Source organism: Magnolia sinica, chromosome 19, assembly GCF_029962835.1.
Source record: "Magnolia sinica isolate HGM2019 chromosome 19, MsV1, whole genome shotgun sequence".
Taxonomy (NCBI): Eukaryota; Viridiplantae; Streptophyta; class Magnoliopsida; order Magnoliales; family Magnoliaceae; genus Magnolia; species Magnolia sinica.
The window spans coordinates 8488977-8510326 of NC_080591.1; the positions used below are offsets into that span (position 1 = coordinate 8488977).

General features: G+C 43.9%; 1 protein-coding gene across 1 annotated transcript; it reads left to right on the top strand.

Annotated features, from left to right (window-relative positions):
- Positions 1-77: 77 nt before the first annotated feature.
- Positions 78-21042, top strand: LOC131235660 (uncharacterized). Its single transcript, XM_058232931.1, has 6 exons — positions 78-155; positions 237-427; positions 14071-14316; positions 17956-18197; positions 18802-18931; positions 19857-21042. Exons 1-6 carry the CDS (start codon positions 78-80, stop codon positions 20260-20262), a joined length of 1293 nt encoding a protein of 430 aa, XP_058088914.1. The 3' UTR covers positions 20263-21042.
- The last annotated feature ends 308 nt before the right edge of the window (positions 21043-21350 follow it).

Below are 21350 nucleotides of genomic sequence, written 5' to 3' on the forward strand. Positions count from 1 at the left end.
GACGTGTTGAAATACATAAATATTATGCTTTTATATTATAGGACAAAATCTCTTCGATGTAAATAATCAAAGCAGAAATGAAGCAGCTGAAAGAGCACAATGCTTCATTAAGGCAGGAGATGAACCTACTAAAGGATGATGTTAATAAGAAAATTGTACGTGAAATTGCATTTGTTTAAATTTTTAAAAAGATATTATGTTATGAATTGCATAGATAATATGTGATTTTATTACAGCTCAACATTGGTACTTTGCAAATGAGTAAGGAAGGGAGAGGACAGCCAATGGGTACAACAGCTACGACTATGGTGGATGCTACTCTTGCTGCAGATGTACTTAGGCCACAACGCAATACATTGGCCTCGAAATTTCCGTCTTCTCCATACATGGCTTCAACTTCTTCTTCTGTAAAGGAGAGTCGTCAGGGGTACGTGGATCCCCACTGAGCTCTAACTGATGCCGAAGACAGCAAGTTAAGAATTGTTAGAGAATTGGTTTCACATTACTTGTTGAAAAGCATCTATGACTTAAATTCATATGTCGACTCTGAGGTAAGTTTCTATCATTTCTCTTTCTTTATTTAATATCAATGTACGAATATTATATCATACATTTTCTTTATTACGTAGGCCATCTATCTATACTTGAACTACCTATCAATACGTCAAGAAAATCGATTGCGAGGTAGACATGACTACGCATTCGTCCCGTCACTATTTATGGTAATGTGAAAACCATGACCATAGTTTTATTTAAAACATCATTAATTATTTATGTTTCTAACACTATCCAATATCTCAATAGCAAATCATGAGAATTCAACTTGGCTTGTTGTGCACTTATGGAGTTGAGAACTATAAGGTTCGACAGGTCATGAAGTTTGAAAAATTGAATGAAAATCTTATAAATATAGTCGCCGATGATGGTAAAACGAAACTTCTATGGAAATATGAAGTGGTAAGATCTTAATTACTTACACATGTACATGTACTTAAATGATATTATTTATTTTAAAAAGGCATGAGTTTAACTGTTTTCGTATTTTTTGTGCTTGACAGTTATACATTCCTCTCAATATGAGGCAGCAACACTAGTTGATGGGTGTTGTTTCTCCAAAGAAGAAATATGTCACTTTGTATGACAGCATGAGTACTGATTGAAAAGAGAAAAATGAGCTGGTCGTCGCGTAAGTAACGGACGGACTGAGGTGGTTATTCTATATTCTTGATGGTCGAGATAAGTTCTCGAAGAAGCCATGAAATGTAAGAACAATCACTGATAGACCCGTGCAACACAACTCTGATGATTGTGGCGTATTCATGCTGAAATTCATAGACTTCTTAAGTGGCATGCATGCAATTGATTTTACACATGTAAGTATATATTTATTCGTCTACATTAAATCTTGATTGCTTTGTCTTTTGTTTTAATATTAGTTCATTCTTTTTCTGTAGGAGGAAATTTCTAAATTTAGAAAGACAATTGCATATGACTGTTTGCAGTACAAGAAAAAAGCTAATGCTGCTTTTGCAAAGAAACAAGAAGAAATATTAAGTAGACTAATGAAGAGAGTCAAACACTGATTTGGTATTGAATGCTGAATGAATTGGTGTATATAATGTTTCTTCTTATTATTATCTGTAATGGTTTGGTGAATGAGATGGGTAGTAATTGTCTTGCACTTAGGCTTGTGGTTGTAATGTTATATGGGTCGTGATTGTAAACCACGAGCTTTTGTGGATGACAACCATGATCCATTTTTCATGTGTGAACCAAGATGCCATTTTGGAAGTGAACTACGATGCATTCTATCGTGGATGACAACCACGATGCGTGTAACATGAGAACCATGACCTATGAGTAGGAAAACGCCGACTCATTATAATCATGACCCATCTAACATGATAGCCACGTTCTAAATAACTTAAGAACCACGACCAATGTAACATATCAACCATGGACCATGACAAGGTCTTTTATGACCGAAAAATGGCAACCATGATCCATATAGCGTAACAACCATGAACCATAATAACTGACAACCACGATCCATACAACACGACGACCATGACCCATGTAACATGACAACCACGACCCATCTAACATGACAACCACGACCCATATAACATGACAACCATGACCCATATGACATAATAACCACGAACCATAACAACTGACAACCACGATCCATGCATCATAACAACCACGACCCATATAACATGACAACCATGACACCTATATAACTGTAACATCCTGAATTTTCACTATTTTGGATTTTCAAAATTCCTTTAATTTTTTTTTAAAAATTTAAATTAACTATTAATATTACTTATTAACCATAAGGACTCAATGTTAGTGTATACTGGGGTGGTACCAGTAAAGAACCGCACCAGTCCGATTAATCAGTCGTAGAAAGTCAATGAATCCGCCCGATCACTTGAACATCAGGTGTAGTGTAACGTCCCGCCCAATCAGAACAGTGTCCTGGGGCGTCCACGTAGGATTTTCCACAAGACCATTCGTTTAAGCTACTCGTAATGAGGTATCACAAATAAATTAGACCAAGATTAACCCAATTGAGTAGACCAGACGGGTCCTGATAGAACCTGGTGCGGGCCTCTAAGCCAGATGGCCGTTTACACCTAGCGACTGCCCGTATGGGCTGTAACGCGACACGGGAAGGTCAGAAAAATCTAAAAATTTAGGAAACTATAGAGCTCACTGGGCTTGTGGATCATCGCGGACCATGGACCCAGTGGACACCCAGAAGTGGGATCTGGCACTGACTAAATGCACCCCACTTATGCCAGGACCGGAATCTGGCACTCGCAAATGAAGCTGAGATACAAGGCTATCCAGCAGTCGGATCTCTTCTACATTTTCAGGGGAGGTCTAATGAATTTTTTTTACACCTATCCACAAACTCTGGGACCCGATCGTGGCACGGTGACCGTTGATCGCGAATCAGACCCGTGCGACCAAACCTCATATCTGATCATTCTCAAATTTTACATGGCCCTTCATCGGGCCATGGAGCACCTATCCTATAAGTTTCATGGTCAGAGGGCCACCAGAACCGCCCCGATTTTCTGAACAAGCTCTAGACCGCTCGTTGGTGGGCCATTAGTTCCAAAATTATAGAGTAATGTTCGTCTTACTGGGCTCGACGTCCATCGCGGGAGTCGGACCTGGGTCATGTCCAGAACTGCTCAACTTGAGCCGTAGGACGAGTGCATGAGAAGCGCAAATACTCTAAAGAAATGAGTTGGAACTTAAGTGAATTGAGTCATCCACTCTTATGCAAAGTTGAAGATTTTGGACCGTCGGTTTGTGACCAAACTTCACACATGGAGTAAGAATATTTCCCTACTCATATCCGTATAGTCTTGGCCCCGATCGACCATCGGTGACCGTTGAATAGACTTCTAATCATATCTGTTGATCGCCGCATCCAAATGGCGGGCCGATCATGTCCATACGTAGATCATCATTAGGGCTAACTATTCTACGGTGTAAATCAATGTGTACACCTCATAGTGGGCCCTAGATCTTGAAAGGACCCTCCCATAGGTCTAGTATAGTAAAAACCCAACACTTGGGGCCATTTCTACCAAACCTGGCATTATAAAAGGGCCTCATTTGGGCTCTCTCTCTCCCCATACGATTTTACCCTAGAGAAGGAAAGAGAGAAGAGAGGAAAAGGAGAAGAGAAAGAGGAGAAAGGATGAGAAAGAGAGAGGAAGAAGAGAGTGAAGGAAGGTGGTGTTCATGGTGGGGCCCAAGGAAGCTTAACCTTGCTACTCTTTACCCTTTCTCCAAGGAAATCCCTCCACCACAACCACCATTTCATTCCGTTGATCGCCTAGGTAAGATCCATCACCCATTTTTCTTGAAAACCTTATGATGAGGAGGGATTTACATGGGATTCTAACATGCAATGCTTTGCTTTAGGAATTTCCGGCCAATCGACCCAAGATCCACGCTCCTAGGTCGTTCTCAAGCCTTCAACGAATTCGAAGGTGCGGACTATTGTTCTTAGGTGGCCTAGCACCAATTTTAATACGAGATTAATGATTTTGGTTGCTTGGATTTTATATTTGGAGAATCTAGAGAAAGCCTAGGAATTTTAGGTTTGTTGAAATAATATGAAATTGTTGGATTGACTCTTGTGATGATTATTCTTGCCTCTCACATGATTTGGTGTATGGATGATTACATGTTCATGCCTTGTTTAATTTTCCCATGTGATGTTGCTTCATTGGATGCATGATTTATCACTCTTGTACATATGATTTCTCAAGATGGAGGAAGTGCTTAGCTTCCTCACAAACCCACACTATCACATGTACTTTGTTCTTGATAAAGTTTGCTTGCTTGTAGGAATATCCATTCTTGTATGGTTGAGATGTCTGTGAATATGTTATTATTATGCTTGTTGATAAGTTGGTTAGTTGACATGTTATGAGTCCCTATTCCTATCCTTGGGTTGGTCAGGAATTTGAGAAGTGATGGTAGTCCCATCGGTTGGACTATGCTATGGCTAGACCCATGCGTTTGGGCGGGTGTGTGCGGATGGCTGTAGTTCGACTACATGGGTCCTTTGTGCCCGATGTCACTCGCCTTATGCTCGTCCAACTCAGGTGGTCTAACCTACTATCTGACCAACCTTGTTTGTTAACCCTGTTTGCTTACACATGTATGGAACCTGGAACACCCTACAACCGTTGTCGCTCATCAATAACCCACTTCAAATTTGGTCCACAGCCTCGTGAGCCGGGCATGGTGGAATGGGACACTATGTTCGAGCTGTCGGCCTACGCTGGGGTACTGCACCTCCCCGTAGTGACCGCGAGCGATCCCTTTCTCATGGCACTCCTCATGTGCTTGAAGTCGGGGATGAGGAACTCGACGGGATCACGGACCGCGGGATCTCGGCCTCACGCATTGGGGGGTCTTGGCCTCGCAATCCGTTTAGGGCATTGATACGTGGGGTGTACCAGATTCTCAAATCTGCTGGATGAATGGACTTAACTAAGAACCCGGTTAACATCATCATTGCATGGCATTAGCTAGGTTGGCGACTCGGCAGTCGAGGTCGCACTGAGGGAATGTTGGCATTGGCGATCGTTAGATGGTGTCGCACGAGGGAGTGTTGTGGCGAGGGCATACATCATATCATCCTGCATGCATGCGCATTAACAAGACTAGATAGATGTTTATGATTGTCTGCTTTTCATTAAGATCATATTATAATTGATGCCTGTGATAACTTAAGACTAATAGCACCCACTGAGTTGATCACTCACTCCCACTCTGGGACGGTGTTTTAAAACACCAACCAGACCCGTTTATAGATGCAGTGATACAGACTTCGTGGAGCCTGGGGTGGGTTCCATGTAAGACCCGTATCCTAGTCCGTTCTGTTCCATCGAGTCCTGCGATCCTTCCTGTCGAATTTCGACATCCCGTGACGTATAATTGACGTTGCGATCGACCCTAAGTCGTATGCTGTAGATTTGCGTCGGCTTAAATCAAGACTTGTACCCTTGCGACCGCACCGTCGTCGCGGTTCTAACGCCGCGTCTCTTGTACCGATCCGATACCCTGGCAGGAAGATGTGAGCCGGCGTTTATTTCGAAGAAAACGCCGCGCGTTTGCAATCCCAAGAGAATCTCTACAATGTGTCAATCAATCCCATCCATCACCTCATGTCAAGTACAAGCAACCCATGCTTTCTCTCTCCAAAGTCAACCCTTTCTCACCCTCTCTCTTACACACCCATGCTAGTCAAGTACACATCACCTCACCCATCACTCACATCCATCACTCTCTCTCTTTACATCCCATCTCTCTCTCTCTCTTTCTCATTTCTCAACTCAACTCCAAGCAACCAAGGAGAGAGCTCTCGTCCAAGCTTCTCCATGTGAGAGAGTGCATGTGTGTGGTCCACTTTCCCATCCCAAACCCTCCATCCTAGCCTTTCATTCACCATCTTCCACCGTTAAAGTGAAGCTCAAGGAGGCCGGCATTCCAACGGACCGAGAAGATCGACCGGTGGGTGCCTTATAGGATAGGTTTTCATGTTTTGATGATGGACCAAGTGAGGCCTACCGATCAATGGTATGGATCTCACTTGGGACCTTAAGATGTGGTCGATGGCCCACCTTGATCTTCATGATCATTCCGTGATGGGGCCATTCTCTATGAACCCCATCATGATGTTTATTTTCTAGCTTGAAAAGGGTCATCTAGACCTTTCATTTTGGTGGAGAAGGGATCTCCACCGTTGATCCTTGATTTGGTGGGCCCACATGCAATGGGACCCACTCAATGTATGATTGCTTGTAAGGGAGGGCTCATAGTGGCGGAGCCCTCCATCATGCGTGTCCGATTCTCTCTATCTCTCTCTCTCATTCTCTTTTATTTATTTATTTATTTATCCTTGTGTGTGATGGGGTGGCCATGTGACCCACTTGGATGGGCCCCACCTTAATATATGTTTTACCCTTACCATTCATCCATTTGGTGGCCCACAGGAGCAAGGCCCACCTTGTGCATGCCGTGTGCACAGGCCGTCCCTGTCCAGGGACGTCCCTGACTGAAAAAAAAAAAAACACAAATATAAGCTTGGTTCACAAGCTTCTTGGTGGCCCACTTGTTTAGGCCCCACCTTGATGTTTGGGACTAATCCACACCGTCCATTTCATTTCTCAAATCATTTTAGGCATTGAGCTAAAAGATGAAGCCGATCCAAGCAGCTGGTGGGCCATACCTTTCAAAACAGTGGTTTTCACCGTTTAAATTAACTTGAACCTTTGTTTCATGCCAAAAAAATATCCAACATTGGACTCGATGGATTTGTTATGGTCTGTAGAGACCAATGGCTGGGGTAGATCTACCTGATGCGGGCCCCATGTATGAAAAACCATTGAAAAACCAGTTTTCAAAAAAAAAAAAAAAAAAAAAATATAAGGCAGCAGCTCTGCTGCCGCTGACAGCGCCAGAGACGCAGGCGCTGCGAGCAGCGGGCGTCCGTGCAGGGACCCACGGCCCCTCATGTGGGCCCCACCATGATGTATATTTAGTATCCACGCCGCCCATGAGGTGGACCACCCCTTGAGGTGGGTCCCCTCCGAAAATCAGCCAGATCCAAGTCTCAGTTGGCCCACACCAAAGGTAACAGTGGGATTGAACTCTCTACCATTGAAACCAATTTTTGGGCCCACAGAAGTTTAGGATCAATATGAAATTTGTTCTTCCACTTAAACCAGGTCTGCGTGACCTCCTCAACGGGTTGGATGGAAAGCAAACGTTATGGTGGGCCCCACATGGGACCCACAGTGATGTATGTGTTGTAGCCACCGTCCGGACAGACGGTGGGGCCTACCTTGCTGTATGTGTTCGTCCGCACCGTCCTCCCTGGACGGTGGGACCCTCCCCTGTGCGCGTGCGTGCGTGCGTGTGTGTGCGTGCGTGCTGTGTGCGTGCGTGCGTGTGGTGTGTGTATATAAATATATATATTATTATCTATATATATATATATATATTTATATATATATATATTATATTATATATGTTATATTGTATACATTATATATTATATTATATTATATATATTTTTTTGGTGGGCCTTAGGGATTTTAATGGTGGAAATCATCATCACCGCTTGTGTTTTGGTATGGCCCACCTTGGTATACATGTAAGGCCCATGTGATGGGGCCCATTCAATGTATTTGAAGCCCATGTTACAAGGCCCATTGTGATACATTCAAAGGCCCGTGGGATATGGCCCATTTGCAATGTACATAAGGCCCCTCCGATGTGGCCCACTTGATTTATAAAAGGCCCATATGATGCGGCCCATTTGATGAATATAAGGCCCATGGGTCGAGGCCCAACAGGATGTCCTTAGGGTCCATTGCAATGAGGGATTCCCCCCGTAGTGTGTGTAATAATGTTTGATGACAGGTTATGCCTTGGGAGAAATGTTGGTTTGACGTCCACGTTGTAAGAATAATGTTGGTTAAATGACCGCATTATAACTCTCCCTAGGGCCCATTAGTAGGCCCACATTTGTTGATAGTTCACCACTTTATAACATGCTTAGTGTAGCCCCATGATTCATACCCATACGCATCATTTGTGTGCTTGATATGAGGAATGTTTGATCATAGCATAAGCCGTTGGACTGAGACATTTACGGGACTCCTTATGAGACGGAGTGCCCCACATGATTGCGTGGTACGCATGAGATTGCTGCATGATTGTACGGTGTGACTCATGCATCTTGCATATGTGTGACTTGATCACTGCACGCCCTAGCGACATCAGGGCCGTGGCTCCACGGACACATCGTGGATGGCCGTATCGGATCCCGGAAATGCTTGGTTCTAACTTTGTGGGCACTTAGGATGTCCTTGGGTGAAAGTCCCAACCTTTTTGGTACCAGGAGATGCTCCAACGTCTGCACCGAGTGGATACACGAGCGCCCGAGTGCCGAATACCGGGAGGCCGCTCTCCCCCTGTATTGTGGTCGGTTGGAAGGCGGTGTGGCCTTATCCGCCCGAATGAGGGAGCTATAAGCTAGGCTGAGTTTGACCAGCTCGCAAATGAGTCCGCTATCGACGAGCCGGGTAGATATTGGCAGACTACTAGTCAGGCGGATAGTGTGGTCTCTTCCACTTGATTGACTGTGCAGCTAGGGAGGAGGCAGTCAGTGTGAGGTGTATTAGACCCCGGTGATACCTAGAGAGGAACTGTACTGATATGTGTACTTGATGAGGACTGACTTGCTTGCTTCGCATCTCGCATATGACATTTGGCTACATAGGCCTCGCATCGCATGGCCTTGGTATGGCCGATAGCATTCATGGACTTATCGCATATTTCCGCATTACTCGATATTGTACACTTGGCGCCGGCCTTGCACACACACTTGCACCACCCTCTAAGCTTTTGTAAGCTTATGCACGATTGCGTGGACAGCAGCAGCGCTGAGGCAGGAGTGCACGTCAGTTTATTTTGAAGCTTTTGATCACCCTGTATTTCCCTTTCTGCATTGTACTTAAAGTTTTTGATTTAGTGGATATGTGGTGATGCTGTTTTGTGACTTGGTTATGCTTGTGGTTATGCTCTATTACAAATTTTTTTTTACTGAAAACCCTCCTTGTAGGATCCCAGGATCGGAACCTGGCATGAGAATGCCGGAATCTGAAAATGGGGTACTACGGAGGCTGTCGGCACCGGATTCGGCGATCGGGAATTTTGTGAGCCCGTTTTCCGAGTTTGGGGCGTGACAGAAGTTGGTATCAGAGCATAACTTGGGAATACCTGAGGATCACATCACATATCTGCTATGAACTTAGAATGTATAGGTTCCAAGTCGGAATAACTTCGCGATTTTTCGACTTAGACCCTTAACCTTCATGCCTTCGAGAATTCTCAAGGCTGATAGGCCCTTGTTCCTTCCTGTAGGACAAATGGCTAGAAGATCGACCCGAGCGAATCCCCCTCCGCCACCTGCGACCCCCGCTCCTCCACCAGCTGCTGCTCCCGCTCTACCACCGGCGACTCCTGTTCCGCCACCAGATATTCCTGATTTTCAGCCCGAGATTAGAGAGCGACGTCTCTTAGGTCCCGAGCTTGTGTTGCAGACGTCAGAGACTATCAACATCATCAGGCAGAGGATGCACACAGGTCAGAGCCGGCAAAAGAGTTTTACTGACCATCGGCGTCATCCCTTGGAGTTTGCCGTTGGGGACCATGTGTATCTCAAGGTCTCACCCATGAAGGGTGTAGTTCATTTTAAAGCGAAGGGCAAGCTTACCCCGAGATTTATAGGACCTTTCGAGATCACAGGGCACATTGGCGCTGTGGCCTATCAGCTTGCCTTGCTATCTCAGTTGTCTGGCGTCCACAACATTTTCCACGTCTCTATATTGAGGAAATGTGGGTCAGACATCATTCCCGTTATTGTTTGGCAGCTGTTAGAGATTCGTGAGGACGCTTTATACATTAAGCAGTCAGTTCATATCCTCGATCGAAAGGAGCAAGTCCTGCGGACCAAGGTCATTCCCTTGGTGAAGGTGCAGTGGAGCCATCATAGTGTGGATGAGGCGTCTTGGGAGCGCGAGGCGGAGATTCGAGAGCGTTATCCCCATCTTTTCGATGTTTGATTGTATGACGTATGTGTTTTGATTATATATGATATTATATTTCCTATTCTCTTATGAGTTATGTTGAGTTGTGATGATAGTGCAAATTTCGAGGACGAAATTTCTTGTTAGGTGGGGAGAGCTGTAAGACCCGTATCCTAGTCCGTTCTGTTCCATCGAGTCCCGCGATCCTTCCTGTCGAATTTCGACATCCCGTGACGTATAATTGACGTTGCGATCGACCCTAAGTCGTATGCTGTAGATTTGCGTCGGCTTAAATCAAGACTTGTACCCTTGCGACCGCACCGTCGTCGCGGTTCTAACGCCGCGTCTCTTGTACCGATCCGATACCCTGTCAGGAAGATGTGAGCCGGCGTTTATTTCGAAGAAAACGCCGCGCGTTTGCAATCCCAAGAGAATCTCTACAATGTGTCAATCAATCCCATCCATCACCTCATGTCAAGTACAAGCAACCCATGCTTTCTCTCTCCAAAGTCAACCCTTTCTCACCCTCTCTCTTACACACCCATGCTAGTCAAGTACACATCACCTCACCCATCACTCACATCCATCACTCTCTCTCTTTACATCCCATCTCTCTCTCTCTCTTTCTCATTTCTCAACTCAACTCCAAGCAACCAAGGAGAGAGCTCTCGTCCAAGCTTCTCCATGTGAGAGAGTGCATGTGTGTGGTCCACTTTCCCATCCCAAACCCTCCATCCTAGCCTTTCATTCACCATCTTCCACCGTTAAAGTGAAGCTCAAGGAGGCCGGCATTCCAACGGACCGAGAAGATCGACCGGTGGGTGCCTTATAGGATAGGTTTTCATGTTTTGATGATGGACCAAGTGAGGCCTACCGATCAATGGTATGGATCTCACTTGGGACCTTAAGATGTGGTCGATGGCCCACCTTGATCTTCATGATCATTCCGTGATGGGGCCATTCTCTATGAACCCCATCATGATGTTTATTTTCTAGCTTGAAAAGGGTCATCTAGACCTTTCATTTTGGTGGAGAAGGGATCTCCACCGTTGATCCTTGATTTGGTGGGCCCACATGCAATGGGACCCACTCAATGTATGATTGCTTGTAAGGGAGGGCTCATAGTGGCGGAGCCCTCCATCATGCGTGTCCCAGTTCTCTCTCTCTCTCTCTCTCTCATTCTCTTTTATTTATTTATTTATTTATCCTTGTGTGTGATGGGGTGGCCATGTGACCCACTTGGATGGGCCCCACCTTAATATATGTTTTACCCTTACCATTCATCCATTTGGTGGCCCACAGGAGCAAGGCCCACCTTGTGCATGCCGTGTGCACAGGCCGTCCCTGTCCAGGGACGTCCCTGACTGAAAAAAAAACACAAATATAAGCTTGGTTCACAAGCTTCTTGGTGGCCCACTTGTTTAGGCCCCACCTTGATGTTTGGGACTAATCCACACCGTCCATTTCATTTCTCAAATCATTTTAGGCATTGAGCTAAAAGATGAAGCCGATCCAAGCAGCTGGTGGGCCATACCTTTCAAAACAGTGGTTTTCACCGTTTAAATTAACTTGAACCTTTGTTTCATGCCAAAAAATATCCAACATTGGACTCGATGGATTTGTTATGGTCTGTAGAGACCAATGTGTTGATGCGGGCCCTACCACCGAAAAACCACACAACAATGTGATTTTCAAAAAAATAAAAACATATATATACGGGTAGCAGCTTTCGCTGCTGCCGCTGACAGCGCCAGAGGCGGAGGCGCTGCCTACGCGTGTAGGCGGGCGTCCGTGCAGGGACCCACGGCCCCTCATGTGGGCCCCACCATGATGTATATTTAATATCCACGCCGTCCATGAGGTGGACCACCCCTTGAGGTGGGTCCCCTCCGAAAATCAGCCAGATCCAAGTCTCAGTTGGCCCACACCAAAGGTAACAGTGGGATTGAACTCTCTACCATTGAAACCAATTTTTGGGCCCACAGAAGTTTAGGATCAATATGAAATTTGTTCTTCCACTTAAACCAGGTCTGCGTGACCTCCTCAACGGGTTGGATGGAAAGCAAACGTTATGGTGGGCCCCACATGGGACCCACAGTGATGTATGTGTTGTAGCCACCGTCCGGACAGACGGTGGGGCCTACCTTGCTGTATGTGTTCGTCCGCACCGTCCTCCCTGGACGGTGGGACCCTCCCCTGTGCGCGTGCGTGCGTGCGTGTGTGTGCGTGCGTGCTGTGTGCGTGCGTGCGTGTGGTGTGTGTATATAAATATATATATTATTATCTATATATATATATATATATTTATATATATATATATTATATTATATATGTTATATTGTATACATTATATATTATATTATATTATATATATTTTTTTGGTGGGCCTTAGGGATTTTAATGGTGGAAATCATCATCACCGCTTGTGTTTTGGTATGGCCCACCTTGGTATACATGTAAGGCCCATGTGATGGGGCCCATTCAATGTATTTGAGGCCCATGTTACAAGGCCCATTGTGATGCATTCAAAGGCCCGTGGGATATGGCCCATTTGCAATGTACATAAGGCCCCTCCGATGTGGCCCACTTGATTTATAAAAGGCCCATATGATGCGGCCCATTTGATGAATATAAGGCCCATGGGTCGAGGCCCAACAGGATGTCCTTAGGGTCCATTGCAATGAGGGATTCCCCCATAGTGTGTGTAATAATGTTTGATGACAGGTTATGCCTTGGGAGAAATGTTGGTTTGACGTCCACGTTGTAAGAATAATGTTGGTTAAATGTCCGCATTATAACTCTCCCTAGGGCCCATTAGTAGGCCCACATTTGTTGGTAGTTCACCACTTTATAACATGCTTAGTGTAGCCCCATGATTCATACCCATACGCATCATTTGTGTGCTTGATATGAGGAATGTTTGATCATAGCATAAGCCGTTGGACTGAGACATTTACGGGACTCCTTATGAGACGGAGTGCCCCACATGATTGCGTGGTACGCATGAGATTGCTGCATGATTGTACGGTGTGACTCATGCATCTTGCATATGTGTGACTTGATCACTGCACGCCCTAGCGACATCAGGGCCGTGGCTCCACAGACACATCGTGGATGGCCGTATCGGATACCGGAAATGCTTGGTTCTAGCACTGTGGGCACTTAGGATGTCCTTGGGTGAAAGTCCCAGAACCTTTTTGGTACCAGGAGATGCTCCAACGTCTAGACCGAGTGGATACACGAGCGCCCGAGTGCCGAATACCAGTAGGCCGCGTCTCCCACTGTTTCGTGGTCGGTTGGAAGGGGGTGTGGCCTTATCCGCCCGAGTGAGGGGGCTATAAGCTAGGCTGAGTTTGACCAGCTCGCAAATGAGTCCGCTATCGACGAGCCGGGTAGATATTGGCAGACTACTGGTCAGGCGGATAGTGTGGTCTCTTCCACTTACTTGACTGTGCAGCTAGGGAGGAGGCAGTCAGTGTGAGGTGTATTAGACCCCGGTGATACCTAGAGAGGAACTGTACTGATATGTGTACTTGATGAGGACTGACTTGCTTGCTTCGCATCTCGCATATGACATTTGGCTACATAGGCCTCGCATCGCATGGCCTTGGTATGGCCGATAGCATTCATGGACTTATCGCATATTTCCGCATTACTCTGATATTGTACACTTGGCGCTGGCCTTGCACACACACTTGCACCACCCTCTAAGCTTTTGTAAGCTTATGCACGATTGCGTGCGAGCAGCAGCGCTGAGGCAAAAGTGCGCCTCGGTTTATTTTGGAGCTTTTGATCACCTTGTATTTCCCTTTACGCATTGTACTTAAAGTTTTGATTTAGTGGATATGTGGTGATCTTTGTTTTGTGACTTGGTTATGCTTGTGGTTATGCTCTATTACAAAAATTTTTTTACTAAAAACCTTCCTTGTAGGATCCCAGGGATCGGAACTGGCATGAGAATGCCGAATCAGAAAATGGGGTACTACGAGGGTCGGCACCGGATTCGCGATCGGGAATTCGTGAGCCCGTTTTCCGAGTTTGGGCGTGACAAGGCTTGTGTGATCCTACTTCCAGTTAATGGACGGTTCTCCGCCAACCTGATCGACGGGTTTGGGTCACTGAGCAGGGGGCTTAGTCCTATTCTTTTGGTCTTGCTATTCTTTTGCGATCTTGTTGGGTAGCATCTTATGCGACCCATGTATTCTTTTGGACATGTATATGTATATTTATATTTGTATTCAGTCTCTTTCATTTCAGTGAACTTGTGTGGATGTACTTCATGTTCCAGGAGATTCCAGGCTGCGCATTTAGACTGGATCACATATTAATGAAAATTAGCTATAAGTGACCCCCGGGAACTCGGGAGTCGAGTATATGCACGACCCCCGATTTTCAGGGCGTTACAATAACTGTGAATCATGACCTATCTAATATGTCAACCACGACCCATATAACATGTCAACCATGATGTAACATAGTGGGGCCAATGAGTTAGGACTTTAATGCGGCCCTTACAATCACGACCCTTACCACACGACAATCACGACCCTCACCACGACTATATATGACATTCTATTGCACCCTAAAATTATATTATACGTGAAATCCGCAAGATGACTATAAAATCAACAAGTGAACTTTCGTTTAATTACAAGAAGAACAGGACAATGAAGAAGAAGAGTGACTGAATGAGAGCTACAGGTGGGCCAATTTGAGATCTTGAAATCTTTTCGCGGTCTCAACTTTCGCTTCCTTTGTGGCATTACACCTCTCGATCCAGTGTCACCTTTTCTTGTTAAAGTCCTGCTCGTGAGTACAGCGCAGCCTTTTCTTCCCAGTTGCTTCAGAGCAGGCTGGCAGAGCCCTGCACTCAGCACTAAGGGCCAACAGGCGAGACAGAGTGGAAGAACACCACTCGATTTCTCTATCCGCCTCTGAGAAATTATCTTTAAGTTGCTGGAGTTCTGAAATTATCTTCAGAATTTCCTGTGGAAGCCGTTGATCTTCAGGAAGATCGACAACATCCCTGAGGAAAGGGAAGGGATCACCCATAAAGGAAGAATGCGAGAAGGACTCGATGCATTCTTCGAATATCTCCTTCATTATTTTGATTGAAAGATCAAAGAAATCCATAAATACTTAAGGTGTTGCAATAAGGATTCTGATTCGGATTGACTTGTGAAAGTAATTTGAAACCCAAGTACCACTTTTTTATAGGCTGGTGCACCAATGATTAATGTGATTAGGATGCAGTGTGACTATTGGTTTTTTGACGTTAAGAATACCATTTTTTGGGATTAAGAGGAAGTAGCGAAATGAATGCGATTTTCTGAAAAAGAATGTAGCGCTATTATCGAAGGGTCGCAGATATGACGAACAATGGGTCGTGGTTGTCATTCACAATGGATCGTAGTTGGGAACCACCACCTAGTATTTATGAGAACAACAACCTTGTCGTGTGATCGTAGTTCACATGCACATTGGATTGTGGTTGTCATCCAACGTTGGATCATGGATCGGGAGAAAACGGATTGACTACTCCCCCTATCACTAGCTATGGGCCCAACCACCATGTTTGTGTTTCATCCATTCCATTCATCCATTTTTACAGATCATTTTAGGGCTTGATCCAAAAAATGAGAGCGATATAAATCTAAGATGGACCACAACATAGGAAAATAATAGATTGAATATCCACCATTAAAATCTTCCTAAGGCCCACTATACTGTTTATTTGACATCCAATCTGTTAATTAGGTCATGCAGACCTAGATGAAGGGAAAAAACAAAGATTAGCTTGATCCAAACTTTTATGGCCCCCTAAAAAGTTTTTAATGGTCTATATGCTCATTCAACATTGTTTCCTATAATGTGGTCCACTTGAGATTGGGATATACCTCATTTTTGGTTTCATGCATAAAATGATCTATAAAATTTTATGGACGGCATGGATGAAATAAATACATGGTGGTGGGCCCACAGACCACCGAGCACCAACCATTAGCTGGTGTCACTATTGGTTTTTCGATGGTAGGAATACTGTTTCTCGGGATTACGGGGAAGTAACGAAATGAATGCGATTTCTTGAAAAAGAATGTAACATTATTACTGAAGGGTCGTGGATATGACGAACAATAGGTCGTGGTTGTCATCCTTAATGGATCGTGGCTGGGAACCACCACCTAGTATATATGACAACCACGACCTTGTCACGTGATCATGGTTCACATGCACATTGGACCATGGTTGTCATCCATGTCGGATCGTGGTTGTCGACCACGACCCACTCTAGATGAAACCACGATCCATTGCTCAAAAAAGCTTCGGTGCACGTCACATTCTCGAGATTGTTCAAAATAGGTAACTTCTTCTGCACTCTAAAACCGTATAACTACTGATCCAAATACAAGGGACATTTTCATCCGAAACATTTTATAGAGGTTGTTAGAAGGCCACCCTCGAAATAAATGAGAGATAGGACCATGCATCGAGGCTAGTACGAAGAGTCATGGTTATGAAGAGCAAATGGTCCTAGTTGTCATGAACAACGGGTCGTGGTTCAAATGCAAAATGGATTGTGGTTGTCATCCATGTGGGGTCGTGGTTATGATTAACAATAGATCGTTGTTGTACATGGGTCGTTGTTGTCATGGTTGGGGTTTCCAACCACGATCCATATTCTGTGACAACCACGATCCATATAACATAACAACAACGACCCGTAACATCTGACAATCACGACTCGTGTAATATAAAAACCACGATCTATAACAATTAGTAGCCACGATCCATACATCGTCACAACAACGATCCATATAACCTGACAACTACGATACAAGGTTATGGGCCAAACGAGTTGGGCCTTACACAGGGCAGTGAAAGGCACGATCCTTATAACATGACGACCATGACCCATTTGGCATGACAACTATGACCCATAACATTTGCCAACCACGACCCATGTAACATAATAACCACGACTTATGTCGTGTGATCGTCACGATCCTTATAACATGAAAACCACGATCTAATGTGCATGTGAAAGGCGACATTTGTCCCATCCCAAGCTCATAAATGCTTCCGTATTCTCGAGGGAAAACGGATTGGTTACTCCCCCCGTCACCAGCCATGGGCCCAACCACCATGTATGTGTTTCATCCATTTCGTTCATCCATTTTTACAGATCATTTTAGGGCTTAATCCCAAAAATGAGAGGGTTATAAATGTAAGGTGGACCACAACACACGAAAACAATAATGATTGGATATCCACCATTAAAATCCTCCTAAGGCTCACTGTATTGTTTATTTTACATCCAATCCGTTGATTATGTTGTTTAGACACAGATGAAGGGGAAAAACAAAGATTAGCTTGATCCAAAACTTTTATGGCCCCAAAAAAGTTTTTAATGGTCTACACATACATGGTGGTGGGGCTCACAGACCACCGAGCACCAGCCATTGGCTGGTGGTAGGGGGAGTAGCCAATCCGTCACCTTTTCAGGTATTGAAACATAAGGTAATTTCTTATTCACTCCATGATCGTACTACTTCTGAACTAAGGACACAGGCATTTTCGTCTGAAACAATATCCAAAAGATGTCAGAAGGCCACTCTTGGGATATAGTACCTCCTGAGGTAATTTGACCAAATTTCGAGGTCAGTATGGTCAAATTCCCAAAATAGGTCGTTGGTAGAAGAAGAAAGCAGGAAAGAAGACGGGGAGGAGAGAAAGAGACACGTACTTAACAGCAAACACACCGATCATCTCACGTTCGCGAACTGCCGGTCAAAGTCAAAAGTTAATGCTTTCCTAGAGACAGTATATATGACGGGTTCATCGTCGATGATCTTAGCTTGTGTTGTTGGCCTCTCTCTCTCTACCTTTACCTCTTCCTCTCCCTCTGTGTGGAGATAGCTTTTGTTTCAATGAGAAAACCTTGCTGTGATAAGCAAGACACTAACAAAGGAGCATGGACTAAGCAGGAAGATCAGAAGCTGATTGATTACATCAGATCTCATGGAGAAGGTTGCTGGAGATCCCTCCCTCAGGCTGCAGGTTTGTCCACAATAATCTCTCTCTCTCTCTCTCTCTCTCTCTCTCTCTAAATACTAATGTCATGCTTTCGTTATGTTCTTCGACCCTATGTATGTGTGTAAAGTCATGCATACATCTACATGCGTGCATGTTCTAGTAGAATGATGAGATTTGCTATCACCACCTGCATCCACATGCAAACACACGTACCAATATAGAGAACATGGACGATCAATAAGCTTTACATCAAGTTGGCCACACTGACTTTCTGGCTAAAAATTCAGGCCATTCCACTCAGCTGTGCCAGAATGTACCAAACACAGGTACAGATCAAACATTTTTTTTCCTTAGTCATCGGTTTGTTTGTAGCCACTCAAGGAGTAGTGGAACCTTATTTTTGGGCCAAAAGATCCAAAGTGGCCCATCAAAGGGTAACTCAGATATCTCACAGATGTGCTATTGGTACGTGTGATGGTATATGCACTCTCCTGATTCAACTACTGGTATTGGGTCGTCCTTGTTTTATTCTTTTGAAATTGCAATCAGCTCTTCATGAGTTGATTTATCATTAAGAAAAGAATATAGTCAAATTTTCTAATCTTTCTTTCTACTTCTTTCTTTATAGGATTGCTTCGATGTGGTAAAAGCTGTAGGCTACGATGGATAAATTATCTGAGACCAAACCTCAAGAGAGGGAATTTTGCCGAAGATGAAGAAGACCTTATAATCAAGCTCCATGCGCTTCTTGGCAATCGGTGCGATTCAACTTAAACATACATGTAAAAGGATTAATGCCTAATCATCATTTAATTATTTCATATCTGTCTAACTTTTGAAGGCCTCACTACATTACAATGCATTTTCAATCTTAAAAGTCCAGTGATTTTCCTTCTAACTACATTTCTTAATCAGCTCAACCTCTATTCTTTCTTTTTTCATGAAAAAAGAAAAATCTTGTTGGATTTTGTGAATCCTGTGTTCCAGTTCAATTTCTTCTTCACTTGGATAAAATCTTTTTTCATATCTGATAAAAAAAAATCCAATTGGTTATGCCTAAAATAAATTTATGGAAAAAAAAAAAAAAAAAACCAATTTGGTATGCACTTACACTCATGCTATACGTGTATGGAATCTGAACCGTTCTCCATTTGGGACACACCAGATATTGGTTGTACACCAAAATCCACACCAATTGGATGATCCTAGCCAGATTGGGGGATTTTCTGATGATTTGAAATAGTTAGATAAAAAGCATGACCAAGAATCAACATTCACTGGGGAAATCCTCAAATTGGTGGTTGGGATCAACCATCTGCTATGCCTTTTGGGTTAGCAACCATCATCAGTGGAAACTAAAAGATGAACAGTTTGGAACTCATACACAATGCCCTGCATGTGGCCACGAAAGAATGGTTGCTGACTGAGATACGTAAGCATTTAATGCCAGGTCCTTTCCCAAATGACAACATAAATAATGCATGTAAACTAAGTTTTTCTCATTTCTTTATCATTTTTGCTTTTCACTAATTATGTAATTAGAAACGACCCACCTAGCAATGTAAAATTATCGTTTTGCATGTATTATTCATTATGATTTGTGGTGGGGTCACTCATGAAATCATGCACTAAAGATGATTTTGGCATTAATAATGATTTTCATATTCTATTTGATGGTAATAGGTGGTCATTGATTGCCGGGAGATTGCCGGGCCGCACCGACAATGAAGTTAAGAACTATTGGAATTCCCATCTAAGGAGGAAGCTGATCAACATGGGAATTGATCCCAACAATCATCAATTGGGCCGCACCATCCCAAATCATCAAGTTCAACACAACACTGATGATGCTGTATCATCTGGGCCTAAAAGCAAAGCATGCCAGCCATGTGATCAGTTCAAGTCCAATGAGGAGAACAATGATCAAATTTCTAATGCGACCAGCTGCCTCGATGACTCAACATATGCATTACCTGACTTGAACCTTGATCTCACCATGACTATACCACAGAGGCAAGAACAGGAGGAGCCCAAAACACCCATGAGACTCGAACATACAAACTCCCCAACGCTTCTCCTCTTCATATGATGGGACGGTGCAATATCATTAATGGCTCCTTCCTAATGCATAAGGAGGGTTAATTTTAAAAATATAGTTACTCATGGCATACATGTAAAGCAATCCAAACCATGAATAATGGGCCCATGTTCCAAAAATATGCTGTCGAGGTAGATCAAAACCATCCGATCATGTATTTTTTTAATCATCCTCATGTAGCCACAAATCGGATGGTTAAGATCGTCTTATCAGTGTAATTTCCTGGCTAGTTCCATCCACAACGCAGCCTAGGATTTGGATCAACGTAGAATGCATGGTACATGTAGGATGAATCACCGTACATGCATGGCACATCAATCCAACGCGATTGACAGAAGCGGATTACGTGACCATTAGTTTGAAACCATCCAAGACTGGTAGTTTCGAAGATGACGAGGGGAGAGGTCGAGTCGCGACCGATATTATACAATTTAAGTGGTGTAGATTTGCCAAGCATCCCATAACCGGTGTTGGGTTTTTTTAAAGCTGTTTGGCCTCTTTCTGATATTTTTATCTCCGTTGTTTTTCAATGAGCGGAAAGAGTGGGAAATGATAGGGTTGGTGAATGCCATTCTTGGAAATGCATGTAATGTGATAGTTGAAAATGTTATGTTGACCGGCCAATACCAAGTTAGAAAGGCTGATAGAACTGTCATTCTGTAAACCCATTTGATGCTACGTGGATTATCATTCTTGTATAACCATTTGATTCTACGTGGAGTATCTTCATGTGTACCCATTTCATGCTACGTGGATTATTGTTCGTGTTTATCCTTTTGATGCAATCTCTATCAGGGTTGTCAACGGCCCGGGTTCGGTGCAGGCTGAGGTTAGTCCAAGCCCGATTTGCATGGTAGGAATTAAGTGCAAGCCCGGCTCTAGCCCGTGACCAGCCAAAATGGATATGCTGAGAGCATGGCCCTAGCCCAAGCTCGAATATCAATTGCTCTTAATAAGTTATTAAATCTAAAATTGGCCTAGCTCAAGCCTAGCCCTAGCATAAGCCCAAGCTCGACATTAATTACTTTTAATAAATTATCTAATCTAAAAAAAATACATGAAAAAAATAAATAGGTGGT